Genomic DNA, 15792 nt, shown 5'->3' with positions numbered 1-15792 from the left:
GCATAGGAAGCTTATCATATGTAAACTTCTGACTTTGAAGAAAGTAATGAAAAATCTTATCTTAAAAAAATATTCTGTCATTATTTTTGGCATTTAGCAAATATAAATAATTTTGGTAATCCTAATTGATCTAAAACAGGAAAGGTTTAGTCTGATTTCATATCAGACAGTGAGAAAAATAGTGTGTGCAAACCTCTGGTTTCAAATGTATATTTTTAATGAGTTAACGACATTATGACATGGCTTAGAGCTCATGAGAGTCAATTTTGCCTAATATATGACCTTAACATACTCTCTGGGGGTGGGTGTTGTCAATTTTATTGATTTGCCTGGAATGTTCCACAGTACGGCAAATTTATGCTAGGTTACAGTCAATATCTGTTGAGTGGTAGACCTACTCACTCTAGAAATGCAGTTTTCAAGGTATGTTTGAGCAATAAAAGCACTTGTAATTGAATAAATGCAATATAGATACGTTTCAATACCCGACTGTGACATTCCAGGCAAAGCAATAACATATCTATGGTGAGAAGAAGGTAGTGAAAAGAGTTAAAGTGTGCACCTTTTAAATGTGAGGAAATTAAGCAAAACATGACTAGACAATATTATGACATGGTTAAAACAAGCTGAAAGTGCATATTACATCATACAAGCCAGATACAGAAAGAGCTACAGCAGCACAAAGAGGTAATGAGGAAGAGACATAATGTCCTTATACCCAGTGTTTACACCAGCCTCTGTGACAGTACATAAACTCTGGATGCTCCTGGGTGGTGCTTTAATTTGAGTATGGGGTAAGTTCTGGTTTGCAAATACTTTTGTTCTTGGTTCACATCGGTGTTAATACTCACAGAACCATTTCAAAGTCCACTCTAATGATATTATTATTAACCATATAAAGGCTAACAAATGTGCAATCTGACAGTTAAACAGCAAATTCACCACAGAATTCTGTCCTGCTCTATCAAAGCTCATCTTTTAAGAGTCAGAAAGGTCTCTATCAAGTTTGACTGTATGAGCAATTGTGTTCATAGAAAAAAGGGATATTTCCGCTGAATGTACGAATTTGACAATTTGTTCATCTGAATAACAAACTGGACTGGATTCAACACAGATGCACTGTACAGTGAGGCAGTAAGGAGACCAAGAGGCCACTCCTGAGGAATCTGTGGCAGCATCAACCTCAAGTACACTGGTCTGCTGGAGTAGCAGCATCATTGAGAAGGACCGGAATGAACTCAATAAGGTCAACAGAAAGTCCAGCTTCATCCTGGTCTGTGCTCTGGACTCAGTGCTGGAGGTGGGGGACAGGAGGGCCCTGGACTGTCCTCTGGACAGCTGCACTGTACAAAACCATCGCCAGAGCCACTTACATAAGTCTACCATCATCACAGTGCTGTAGCACTTTCTTTTATTTTATTACACACAGAGCTGTGTTAGATTTAAGTATATTTTCTAAAATTTATTTATTTTGTCTATTTCTTCTCTTGCTGTTCTTGAACTGTATGTTGCAACACTGGAATTTCCCCATTGAGGGACCAATAAAGGTTTTCGTATCTTATCTTAATCACGCAATTTTGAATTGTGTTTTTTGTTATCCTGACGCCCATTTCCATTAGGTAGGACTAACAGATCAAAATGAGTCATCAGTGTCCTTTACTGACGCATTATTATTATGAATGAAGTGTCCCCTCTACCTGAGGACAGCGTGGACCATTAGATGACGCGCTCTAGTCCCTCGTACATGCACGCGCTGCGGGGCTCGCGGTCGGACCGGTGCGTCGAGTTTTGGTCCAATCAGCGGTGAACACAGGTGAGGCACGTGCGCGCGCAGGGCGGGGAGCACAAACAGGAAGAGCTCAGCGGACAACAGACTGAAGAATCATCGACAAAATACTAAGAAACACGCCAAAAGACACCAGGAAAGTGGGACAGGCGAAACCCACGGACAGACGGCATCTTAGGCTGGAACAGGTGAGTCCGAGCCGGAGCACATTCAGACAGGTACCCGAGTCTCACCCGGAAGCCCGAGTGGAGTGACACCGAGTGAAGAGCTGAAAGACGGGTCTGTCCTGCGGCTGTCGCCAACTGTTCCACACTTTAGTTCTGGGGATTATTTAGAGCTGATTTTGGCCTCATTTATTTGAGGTTGTCTGTATTTAGATGAGGTGCTGACTCTCATTAGGATTGTGTTTGGACCTGATTAGGATCTAGTCTTTCAGTCCTGAGAGTAGACCATCGTTTAATTAGACATATGAGTTGAGCTAGAAGTTGTAGCCTTAATTTGTCAATCATCTATACATGTTTATCACTGAAACTGAAACATACAGTCAGTGGACCCTAAATGACTTTATCCTTAGCCCGATCAAATTAGGCTGCTATACTGAATGTAGGCTACATTTTGCATATGGCAACTTGCAAATAATCTCTTGGTTTGCCAGTCATTGGTATTTGTTTGTTTGTTGATTTAATGAAGGGCGTGACTCTGTTTTCATATATCCAGGCTGGGTGCAGATGTAGGGAAATGTGTCCCGTCTTTTAGAAATCCTCACTTGAATTGTCACGAAGGACGCAAATGGCCTGGTCTGACCCCAGCCCGAGCACTTCTGTCTCACCTGCGGTTTATAACGTGTAAGGCCTACACATTATGGTCTCTAAGGACCTCCATGGTAGTTCTAGGCTTGATGTCTTTACTTTCACAGACAGGTCTAAATGAGTTTTTATGAGCACTGAGTGGTCCAATTTTTGTGACCAAATCTGTGAATGACTATAAAACGTATATTGGGACATTATCTTTTAGTTTCACGTTGATGTAGCTCTGAACCGCAAGAAAGAGTGGAAGCAGATTTTGGCAACAAAAGCACAAAGTAGGTTGGCTATTCTGTCCCACATCATTCAGTGTAGGGCCAACACCACAGCAAAAACGGTAATTGTGACTATTCAAAGTATGATTCGGTTGTGATGAACTCTTCAGTCCTTTTCACAGTGTATGAATTACACCACTTTGTAAAGCATGAGGATTAGGGCTGCTGTTCTTTTTTTGATTAGCCGCCTAATCGCCTGTACAGTCCACGGTGCCGTGCCTGTAGCCTACAGGCCGCGACAGCAGGTAGCTCAAACAGCGTGGCACACCCAGTGCTGTGAAGTTTGCCTCGCTTTTACAATATGAGGAGCCTTCATGTTACTCTCTATTCAGCCACTCGGTTAACATTATCACTCCTGATCTGAAAACTCTGTGAGGACACATTACTTCAATGAATCGTTGCATCTCTAATGAGGATGTTTCTGTGAGCAGGAGCTGCTGTCACGCACACCCGTCTGTGCTGCATGCAAACGTCTGCTTATTTGAGTGTGCTCTGCATAAAAAGCAGCCACAGCATCATAGAGAGAGCCTACATCAAGCATGAAGGGAGCACCTACTGCACAAGGCTCAGGCCTTTGACCCACAGAGGCTGTAGGGCTCAGGGCTCTGACGAGAAGAGGCTGTAGGGCAGGAGGTTTCTGAAACAAATTGAAATCATGAATCTCCCTGTAGTCCCAGGACCCATACAAAGCAGCAGGTTGATCTGACTCCAATTGAAACAATTTAAATTGGCTATGTGCAAATCACAAAGCCTGCTGTATATTTCTTTGAAGATCAAATTCACAGCAAACAATAAATAACCCACATCCTTTCTGTGGTATTCAGTAAAAATCTGCAATCTCTTTTTGGCCCACAAACATCTTCCAAAATGCATAGGATTGTTGTATTAGCTCTTACCTGGGATCCAGAATGTGTCAAAACAAATATGGCTAATTATGAGCAAAAAAATGGGAACAAAATACTGTGACTGAAAATCACAGAATTTCTCCAGAATCAATGAGTGAAGCTCTAAACTTTTAACCTGAGACGAGAGAAATGACATTTTATTTAAAATGGTCAGTGAGCTCCTTTGTTTCACCTGGAAAAAAACAATCTGATTGCACATCAAACAGATGTTTGGTTGGGCTTGAAATGCAGAGAAGAGAGAGGGGCGCGCTCTATATAAAATACAGAGAGATATCAGTCTGGATTTTTCAGGCCATATCATTTGGCGGTCATCTCACAAATATTTAGATTTTAAAACCACAAATTCAATCTAATAGCAATTGCATATTTGTCAGAAAAAGAAAATAAAAGTGGAATTTGATATTTTTAATGCATGTTTACATCTAACATTGTTGAGAATTTGAGAAGAAATATTGTCTGCTAAACTAATCCAAAAAGCCCATTTTCAGAACATGTTTGTAAAGGTCCAAAAATAGCTCTATTTCCTAATAATAAAATCACATCTTTGATTCAGTCGGTGCCACTCCTCTAAGAAGGGCTGGGTTATTATAAAAATATTGATAGATCCCATTCCTTAAAAAAAACAAAACAAAAAGAAAACACTTTGATTAAAAAGAGCCGGACCCCTCAGTTAGATGAGTGCACACTGGCTATTAGTGTTGTCACTATTTCGATACTAAGGAATAGACTTGATACTAAATACTGATCCTGATACCACAATGAGACAATAGAAAGTGATTTTCAGCAGTAAATGGTTGTACTTCCTTTTATATTACCATTATATTTCTGGAATTTCCCCACTGTGGGACTAATAAAGGCATATCTTATCTTATGTGATCTTCTATCTGTGTGATTCCTCAGGTAGGTTTCATAGTGGTCCAAGGGCATATTCTAATCTAGGGATGTCCAGACTTTTTTCACCGTGGGCCATATATCTAAGCATATTGGAAGCAGAGGGCCACAGACGGGTGGTCACTGCATGTCTGTTAGATGGGTGCATTTTACACAGCTTTGACTTTACCTTTAACTAGGTTTGGTACATTCATTTTAGGTCTGTGTCACTATAAAGTCGTAGAGTTTATAGTGTCAGAATTACTTGAATTTGCAGTAAAAAGTTCTGCTCATGATCACAGGGCGGATTCAGCAGGAAGCCTGAGGGGCCAAACCAAATTGCTCTGAGGGCCACATTTGGCCCTGGGCCATAGTTTGGACAGCCCTGTTCTCGTCTATGTGGTCTTATTCTGATACAGCTCAAGATCATTCTAAAGCTATTCAGAAAAGGTTCATTTCTGTCCTGTGAATGTGATTTATTTATTTATTTTTTTTGTATTGATACCTGCTCAAATGAGTATCTTGTTTTGGTACTAGTTTTAGCATTGATTAGTATTTGATTTTTATTTAATGACTCCAAACGTGGCCTGTTACAGCACATGTGGGGTCCAGAGCGAAAGAGAGAGACACGCAGAGAGAGAGACGCAGAGAGAGAGACGCAGAGAGAGAGACGCAGAGACGCAGAGAGAGAGACGCAGAGACGCAGAGAGAGAGAGAGACGCAGAGAGAGAGACGCAGAGAGAGAGACGCAGAGAGAGAGACACGCAGAGAGAGAGACGCAGAGAGAGAGACGCAGAGAGAGAGAGACGCAGAGAGAGGGAGAGAGACGCAGAGAGAGGGAGAGAGACGCAGAGAGAGGGAGAGAGACGCAGAGAGAGGGAGAGAGACACGCGCAGAGAGATGGAGATACGCGCAGAGAGATGGAGATACGCGCAGAGAGATGGAGATACGCGCAGAGAGAGGGAGAGAGACGCGCAGAGAGAGGGAGAGAGACGCGCAGAGAGAAAGACGCGCAGAGAGAGAGACGCGCAGAGAGATGCGCAGAGAGAGAGAGAGACGCGCAGAGAGAGAGAGAGAGACGCGCAGAGAGAGAGAGAGACGCGCAGAGAGAGCGAGACGCGCAGAGAGAGCGAGACGCACAGAGAGAGCGAGACGCGCAGAGAGAGAGCGAGACACACGCAGAGAGACACAGACACACGCAGAGAGAGAGAGAAAGAGAGAGAGACACACACACACAGAGAGACACACGCAGAGAGAGAGAGAGAGACACTCGGAGAGAGAGACACACACACAGACACAGAGACAAACACACGCAGAGAAACACAGTGAGAGAAACACACACAGACAGACAGAAAGACACAGAGAGACCCACATCGACAAACATAGAGACACAGAAAGAGAGAAACAGAAACACAAAAACGCACACAGAGTCAGAGAGAGACAGAGAAAGAAAGCCAGACACAGAGAGACAGACACACAGAAAGACACACAGACAAACATAAAGACGCACACACAAAGACACACATACACAGCGAGACACAGAGAGACAGAAAGAGACAGAGACACACATGGAGAGACACATACACAGAGAGAGAGATACACAAAGACACAGAGATACACATACACACAAAGAGAGACACATACACACACACACGGAGAAAGAGACATGCAAACACAGAGAGAGAGAGAGAAAGACACACACAGAGCGAGAGACACAGAGAGAGCGCAAGAGAGACACCCAGACACACACAGAGAGAGGGAGAAACAGAGAAACATGCAGAGAGAGAGAGAGACACACACACAGAGAGACACACACACATCAACAAACACACAGAGAGAGAGAGAGACACAGAGAAAGAGACACAGAGAGACACACACACAGAGAGACATGTACACACACACACAGAGGGAGGGAGAGAGAGAGAGACAAACACAGAGAGAGAGAGAGAGAAATGGAGTCAGACACACAGAGACACACACACACCCCGACAAACACACCCCAACACAGAGAGAGACACACACACAGACAGAGAAAAAGGAGAGAGAGAGACACACGCACACACAGGGAGACACGCAGAGAGAGACACACAGAGACGCGGTGAGAGAGAGTGAGAGAAACAGAGAAAGACAGAGAGAAATGCAGAGGGAGGCACAGAGAGAGATGCGCACAGCGAGAGACACAGAGAGAGACAGTAAATGCTGCATAGGTGACATGACACCTCCAGAAAGTTACACAGCATCACTTTAAGTACTAAGGGACTTGATGTTCTGTCAGTGTATCTTCCTGAAACCTTACAAAATTTACCACTTTTATCCAGTTAGGATGCAAGATCAATCTCATTGTAAGTGAAATTGAATGGATGCAATCAAAGGCAGTGTTTGTTTTTTAAGTACAGTACCACAATGTCTTAACATATGTCTTATTCTGCATAAAACTGCCATAGTTTTGTTCTGTACAAACATCATTTTCAGATTTCCAAAACATTTGCTATATCGGCATTGAAGAGGTGCCTGGGTTTTAGGTTTTGAATGTATGACAAGCAATTACACACGTGGACAAAATTATCGGTACCCTTAGGTCAGGGGCGTCCAAACTTTTTTCACCAAGGGCCACATACTGAAACATATTTGAAGCGAAGGACCACAAAACAGTGTCAATACAGGGAGTCAAATGGTGAATTTAACACAGATTCGACAGAGACATTGTTAAGACTTTGAAGATTATTTTTAGGTCTGTGTCACAATGCAATGCGATGCTATTCAGGTTATAGAGGTACAATCTCTTCAATTTGTTGTAAAAAAATACTGCCTGATCAATTGAGTCAGTTTAGGAGGAGGCATGGGGGCCAACAAAAATTTATTTGAGGGCCACATTTGGCCCCTGGACTGTAGTTTGGACAGCCCTGCCTTAGGTTAATGAAAGAAAAACTCACAATGGTCACAGAAATAACTTGAATCTGACAAAAGTAATAATACATAAAAGTTCTATGAAATTTAATCATTGAAAGTTAGACATTGTTTTTCAACCATGCTTCAACAGAATTATTTAACAAAAATAAACTCATGAAACAGGCTTGGACAAAAATGATGGTACCCCTAGAGAAGACTGAAAATAATGTGACCAAAGAGACATGTTAATCCAAGGTGTGTCCACTAATTGGCATCACAGGTGTCTACAATCTTGTAATCAGTCAGTGGGCCTATATATAGGGCTACAGGTCATCACTGTGCTGTTTGGTGACATGGTGTGTACCACACTCAACATGGACCAGAGGAAGCAAAGGAAAGAGTTGTCTCAGGAGATTAGAAAGAAAATCATAGACAAGCCCGTTAAAGGTAAAGGCTATAAGACCATCTCCAAGCATCTTAATGTTCCTGTGGCTACAGTTGCACATGTTATTCAGAAATTTAAGATCCATGGGACTGTAGCCAACCTCCCTGGATGTGGCCGCAGGAAGAAAATTGATGACAAATCAAAGAGATGGATAATACGAATGGCAACAAAAGAGCCCAGAAAAACTTGTAAAGAGATTAAAGGTGAACTTCAAGCTCAAGGAACATTAGTGTCAGGTCACACCATCCATTGTTGTTTGAGGCAAAGTCGACTTAATGGGAGACGACCAAGGAGGACACCATTGTTGAAAATTGGAATTTGCTGAACTACATGTTGACAAGCCACAAAGCTTCTGGGAGAATGTCCTATGGACAGATGAGACAAAAATTTAACTTTTTGCCAAGGCACCTCAGCTCTATGTTCAGACGGAAAAATGAAGCATATCAAGAAAAGAACACTGTCCCTACTGTGAAACATGGAGGAGGCTCTGTTATGTTCTGGGGCTGCTTTGCTGCATCTGGCACAGGGTGTCTTGAATGAAATCTCAAGACTATCAAGGGATTCTAGAAAAGAGAAATGTGCTGGCCAGTGTCAGAAAGCTTGGTCTCAGTCACAGGTCATGGGTCTTACAACAGGACAATGACCCAAAACACACAGCTAAAAACACCCAAGAATGGCTAAAAGGAAAATATTGGACTATTCTAAAGTGGCCTCCTATGAGCCCTGATCTAAATCCTATTGAGCATCTTTGGAAGGAGTTGAAACATGCCGCCTGGAAAAGGCACATTCAAACCTGAGACAACTGGAGCAGTTTGCTCATGAGAAGTGGGACAAAATACCCGCTTACTTTTGTCAGATTCAAGTTATTTCTGTGACCATTGTGAGTTTTTCTTTCATTAACCTAAGGGTACTTTGTCCACGTGTGTAACTATATCTTAAGATAAAAAACATGAGAAATATGCACTATTTTAGAGCAGGTTAATGAGCAGCAACATCCATGCAGTTACACTACCAGTCAAAACAACAAGGTAAAACCTTGTTGTTTTGATTGGTATTTTTGTTTATTTTACTACTATCTGCATTTAAGAGGCATACGGAAGACAACAAATATATGAAGCAAGATGTATGGAATTATGTAGTAAAGGAAAAAAAGTTAAATAACTCAATTAAATATATTTTGAGAAGCAAAGGGTGGCTACTTTGACGATTTGAATAAAAAATATAAGTTTATTATTTAGTTTACCTTTTTTTCTTTACTACATACACTGCCTGGCCAAAAAAAAGTCATCACCAGGATTTAACTAAGCAAATGGGTATGGTAAGAATAAGGTCAACTGACTACCTGAATATACTGAATTACCAGGTTTTCCATCAATGGATTTTCTCTTCCCTGATGGCACGGACATATTCCAAGATGACAATGCCAGGATTCGTTGGGCTCAAATTGTGAAAGAGTGGTTTAGGAGCATGAGACATCAATTTCACACATGAATTGGCCACCAGAGTCCAGACCTTAACCCCCATGAGAATGTTTGGGATGTGCTGAAGAAGGCTTTGCGTGGCGGTCAGACTCTACCATCATTAATGCAAGATCTTGGTGAAAAATGTATGCAACACTGGATGGAAATAAATCCTGTAACATTGCAGAAGCTTTTTGAAACAATGCCACCGCGAATGCGTGCTGTAATCAAAGCTAAAGTTGGTCCAATGAAATATTCGAGTGTGTGACCTTTCCTGAATAGAATGTTCTTGACCTGTATCAGAACAAGTATAAGATCACAATGACAAGTACACGCCTATGGACCACTATGGAATTTACCTGGACAACTGAGAGATTACACAGATAGAAGGCCACATGGTAATATGAAAGAAAGTACTACCATTTAATATTGGAAATTAAAATTAAATCTATTGTCTAAATAGAGTGGGTTTTTTTTTCTTTCTTTCTTTTTTAATTCTCAGATTGATATCTGAATTGGCATCAAGTCTATTCTTTAGTATTGAAATCAAGTTTGAAATTTTATTTAATAAAACAAGGTCATGGATGACTAGAAGTCATTTACTTGAGTAATTTTTAAAGAAATGTTACTTTTCAGAGTACTTTTCTAGCAGCGTACTTTTATTCCTTTTTAAGTAATATTTTTTACTGAAATAACAGTACTACTCTCATTCTTGAATTAAAATTAGCCTTAATAACTAGCCCCTTCTGAGGGAGGATTTGCCCAGAGTCCACCTCTATATAGTGACATAATACATTATACATAATAACACGTAGGCACTTAGAGCTGACTCACTTTGCACTTGTAACTGTCCAAGTTAGTTCATCTACATGCTGCCTCCATGTGTTGCCCACTAAATTTCTAAAGTCTGCTCAATAGTTTGAAGTGACATGTTAACTATGCAAGCACGTGGTGACAGCAATCTGGAACATTCCCAAGAGCTTTGAAAACTACAGTTATCAAGCTTCTCCTAAAGAAGAGCAGTCTTGATGCCACAATATTGAATAATTACCGACCAATCTCTAATCTGCCATTTCTAGGCAAAGTCTTTGAAAAAGTTGCTTACCAAAAGACTTTCTCCAAATGAACCACTCATTTGACGTTTTCCAGTCAGGTTTTAGACCGCACCACAGCACTGAGACTGCTCTTATCAAGGTGACAAATGACATCCGCCTGAACACTGATGCAGGCAAAGTCTCGGTCTCGATCTTGTTAGATCTGAGTGCTGCCTTTGACACTGTGGATCATGGGATCCTCTTACAGAGACTAGAGGACTGGAAACTCTGGTACAACACTAAACTTGTTAAAGTTCTATCTAGAAAACAGGGAGTACTTTGTTGAAATTGGACAATGTATCTCAGATAAAATGTCCCTGTCCTGTGGGGTGCCCCAGGGGTCAATCCTAGGACCCCTGTTGTTCAAGCCCTACGTGCTGCTGTTAGGCCAGTTAATACGCAGCAATATTGTGTCCTACCACAACTCTGCAGATGACACTCAGATCTATGTCTCACTGGTAGCAGGTGAATATGGACCAGTGGATTCACTCTGCCACTGCATCCAACAGATCTGTGTGTGGATGCAAAACAACTTTCTTCTGCTAAACTCAGACAAGACTGAAGTCATCATCTTTGGCCCACAGAAACATAGAGAAAGTGTCAGCAGTCACCTCCAGGCTTCAAATCAGGCTAGAAATCTAGGGGTAACAATGGACTCAGACTTGAACTTTAACAGTCACATCAAATCAATAACATCTGCAGCTTTTTACCACCTAAAAACATTGCAAAAATCAAAGGTATGCTGTCAAAGCCAGACTTAGAGAGACTTATCCATGCATTTATCTCCAGTAGGTTAGACTACTGTAACGGCCTGCTCACTGGCCTCTCCAAATGTGTGTTTGACTGCTGCAGTACATCCAGAACACTGCTGCTCGGGTCCTGACTAGAACCATGTAGTATGAGCACATAAGCCCTGTGCTCAGGTCAGAGAGAACAGACTTTTAAAGCAGCTCTGCTTGTGTACAAGTTTCTCCATGGCCTAGCACCAATGTACATGTCTGACCTATTAGTGTCGTATGAACCATCTCACACTCTGAGGACTTCAGGGACCGGCCTCCTGCTGGTGCCCAGAGTCAGGACTAATGGGGAATCAGCGCTTAAGTTTTATGCAGCTACAACCTGGAACATTCTTCCTGAAGATGTGAGACAGGCCTCTACTTTGACAATGTTTAAATCCAGGCTCAAAACAGTTCTGTTTATTTGTGCGTATGACTGAAAGGTTTTTATTCTGCACTCTATTTCATTGTAAATTTTATGATTATTATTTGTGATTATTCATGTTTTGATTTGTGTGAGTTTAATGTCCTTCTTACTCTGTAAAGCACTTTGAATTACTTTGTGTATGAATTGTGCTATACAAATAAACTTGCCTTGCCATTTGTATTTTTTTTTTAAGTGCACCTTTTTTAGTTAGTTACGAAGTATAATTTTCAACACAAAATAGTACTTTCTGTGTTACCATGAGTTGTTATACTAGTTCTGTTAAAGCTCAGAATGCCCCTAAAATTGTTCAGGATAGTTCAAACTTTATCCAGTAAATGTGATTTTTTTTTTTTTTTTTGTAGTATCAGATACTTATTTACGAGGGTGTCAATATAAGTTTTAGATTTTTGATACTTTTGACAGCTCTAGTCCTCCTCAAATGTCTTCAGGTTTAAATGACCTACCCCAGACGTACTTAAGTTGTCTCACTTGGCATCCTTGTACTTTTTTCTACTACTACTTACTTCATGAGATTGATGACATGAATGGATGCTGCTGTATTTTCAGATTCGTGGTGAACATGAGTCGTCCTCGCGCCGACTCTGAGGGCTCCCGGAGAGACAATGATGAGGTCATGCCCTACAGCGATGATGAGACGGACGATGAGCTGGAGCCCGGTTCAGAAGAAGCTCTACAGGAGCCACCAGGAGCAGAGCACCAGGCTGTGGAGGCCAGGCCCAGTGGTACGACACTCTTGACACTGTTAACAATGTTTAGATGGGTTTGACAAGTGTTGGATTCTATGTCATGCCCGTATACACACGTGGACAAAATGCTTGGTACCTGTCGGATAATGAAAGAAAAACTCACAATGTTCACAGAAATAACTTGAATTGACAAAATTAATAATAAATACAAATTATATGATATTTAACCAATGAAAGTCAGACATTGCTTTTGAATCATGCTTCAACAGAATTATAAAAAAAATAAAATAAACTCATGAAACAGGCCAGGACAAAAATGATGGTATCCTTAACTTAATATTTTTTTGTACAACCGTTTGATGCAATCACTGCAATCAAACGATTCCTGTATCTGTCAATGAGACTTCTGCACCTCTCAGCAGGTATTTTGACCCACTCCTCATGAGCAAACTGTCTGGAAAAGGCACATTCAAACCTGAGACAACTGGAGCAATGTGTTTCAGCACCTTCCAAAGATGCTCAATAGGATTTAGGTCAGGGCTCATAGAAGGCCACTTTAGAATAGTCCAGTGTTTTCCTCTTGTCCATTCTTGGGTGTTTTTATCTGTGTGTTTTGGGTCATTGTCCTGTTGCAAGACCCATGACCTATGACTGAGACCAAGCTTTCTGACACTGGCCAGCACATTTCTCTTTTCTAGAATCCCTTGATAGTCTTGAGATTTCATTCAAGACACCCTGTGTCAGATGCAGCAAAGCAGCCCCAGAACATAATAGAGCCTCCTCCATGTTTCACAGTGGGAAGAGTGTTCTTTTCTTGATATGCTTCATTTTTCCGTCTGTGAATATAGAGCTGATGTGCCTTGGCAAAAACTTCCATCCTTGTCTCATCTGTCCATAACTTCTGTGACAAGCCACAGAGACTTTGTGGCTTGTCAACATGTAGTTTGGCAAATTCCAATCTGGCTTTTTTATGATTTGTTTTCAACAATGGTGTCCTTCTTGGTCGTCTCCCATTAAGTCCACTTGGGCTCAAACAATGACGAATGGTGCGATCTGACACTGATGTTCCTTGAGCTTGAAGTTCACCTTTAATCTATAAGTTTTTCTAGGCTCTTTTGTTACCATTCGCATTATCCGTCTTTGATTTGTCGTCAATTTTCCCCCTGCGACCACGTCCAAGAAGCCTTTACCTTTAACATGCTTGTCTATAATTTTCTTTCTAATCTCCTGAGACAACTCTTTCCTTTGCTTCCTCTAGTCCATGTTGAGTGTGGTACACACCATGGTACACACCGTGGTACACACCGTGGTACACACCGTGTCACAAAACAGCACAGTGACGACCTGTAGCCCTATATATAAGCCCACTGACTGATTACAAGATTGTAGACACCTGTGATGCTAATTAGTGGACACACCTTGAATTAACATGTCCCTTTGGTCACATTATTTTCAGTCTTTTCTAGGGGTACCATCATTTTTGTCCCAGCCTGTTTCATGAGGGTTTTTTTTAACTAAGTTATTACTTTTGTCAGATTAAAGCTATTTCTGTGACCATTGTGAGTTTTTCTTTCATTATCCAAAGGGTACCAACAATTTTGTCCACGTGTGTACATAAAGTTGCACTCAGGATCATCACACATCCTGAGTCATATCAGGATTACCTCTAAACTTCATACTTAGATTAATTTCTGTGACAGTCCAATCTGTGACTCACTTTATCCTATCAAAGTGCAAGAAATGAAGTGGGAACAACACACACCACTAAGATTAGGACACAATAAGTGATATACTAAACTGTAATTTAAAGGGCCCATATTACACTATTTTCTGACTTATGTTATGATGTTATGTCACCATGAAAAACATACCTGAAATTGTTTTATTTCAGGCACCCACACAAATCCTGCATATTTAGGCTTTTTCTCTCAGAACAGAACAACACACAACTCTTGGTATGTTTTTGATGAGGCGACAGCATTCTAACTGCTTAATTCTGCATAATATAGAACCTTTAATGAACAGGTTTATCTAACACAGCCTAATATGCATGCAATCAACGTGTCAATGCATGTAAAATTAAAAGGTTTTGTTCTCAGCAAGTTTTAAGATGGTAAATGAAGGTCAAATACACAAACATAAAACTGTTTTTGAATTCTGGGCTTGTTCTGGCTTTTTAGAGATGGGCTGGAAAGTGAAGGCCAACGACAGACCGTACCATCAGCTCCCTGAGTTCCAGAAGAAAGTCTTCCTCTGCGTCAAGAAGAGCCGATACTCTGTAAGTACAGGATTCACGTGGCAAAGTCCTTTCTGCCAACACAATAGTGGCAACATAATTGTAATTTTGTTGTGTCCTCGGGCAAGCCACCCACTTTGCTCATCCACCTATGTATTGAAGTGGTGGGTGAATGAGTGAGTGATTGTTGTTGGAGTGGTGGTTGGGAGCTTTTGTCAGTCTACCACATGGCAGTATTTTATAAATGCATGCTCCTTTTAACTTTCACATATTGTCAGGGGAAATGAAGTTTCCGCATAGGGCAGCTAAAGCAGAGGTCAGAGTAAAGGCCATAACTGGAGCTGTGACATCAACTCTGACTCTGGTCTCAGTCTACGTCTGTCACGATTACAAATTTTGAAGCATGGTGTATGTCTACAGAAAAAAAAAAATCATGATAAACAGTATTATTGAAACTGCTTTATACCACTGACACAATTACTCTAGAGCAGTAACATAGTTCTAGTATCTCTAAAAGCTTGAATTTACTACTAATATATTGTGGATGCTAATAATTCAACTCACTAGGCATTACATTGCTATACATTATAAGACATAAATAATCATCATACAATTAACATTAAAATAGAAGAGTGCAGATGGCTGCCCCATACTGCGCCCAACAACATGGACGCAGTATGGGGCAGCCTCACTGTCAACATCCTCACCAAACACGACTGCTAGACTACATCTGATCCATACCGAATACCAAGCCTAATGAAAGTCTGTTTTTTCAGGGGAATGCCATTAAGACGTACAAGTACAATGTGCTGACCTTCATCCCTCTGAACCTGTACGAGCAATTCAAGAGAGCGGCTAACCTGTACTTCTTAGCTCTGCTCATTCTGCAGGTATGCCCCCCCCCCCCCCCCCCCCCCCCCACACACACACACACACACACACACACACACTCTCCATTCAGGCTTTGGAACAGACCTTTTACAAGTTTTACAGTTCAAATGATGTTTATGTATAGAAAAGTTATTAACTATTAATTTGTGACACAACTTGCTATAGACCAGTGTTTTTCAAAAGAGGATCGGTGTACCACCAGTGACACAAGCTCATTCCGGTGGCACT

The 15792-nt window shown here is 41.2% G+C and overlaps 1 protein-coding gene across 1 annotated transcript in view; it reads left to right on the top strand.

The window, feature by feature from the left end:
- Positions 1-1815: 1815 nt before the first annotated feature.
- Positions 1816-15792, top strand: part of atp8b1 (ATPase phospholipid transporting 8B1) — a 34733-nt gene continuing 20756 nt past the window's right edge. The window contains exons 1-4 of the mRNA XM_033989491.2: positions 1816-1974; positions 12298-12473; positions 14618-14715; positions 15450-15563. Of these exons, the coding sequence (XP_033845382.1) occupies positions 12311-12473; positions 14618-14715; positions 15450-15563 (375 nt within the window). The 5' untranslated portion in view covers positions 1816-1974; positions 12298-12310. The remainder of the gene's footprint in view (positions 1975-12297; positions 12474-14617; positions 14716-15449; positions 15564-15792) is intronic.

The sequence above is a fragment of the Periophthalmus magnuspinnatus genome, chromosome 23 (genome assembly GCF_009829125.3).
Source record: "Periophthalmus magnuspinnatus isolate fPerMag1 chromosome 23, fPerMag1.2.pri, whole genome shotgun sequence".
Taxonomy (NCBI): Eukaryota; Metazoa; Chordata; class Actinopteri; order Gobiiformes; family Gobiidae; genus Periophthalmus; species Periophthalmus magnuspinnatus.
This window is presented reverse-complemented; position numbering and strand designations above follow the sequence as displayed.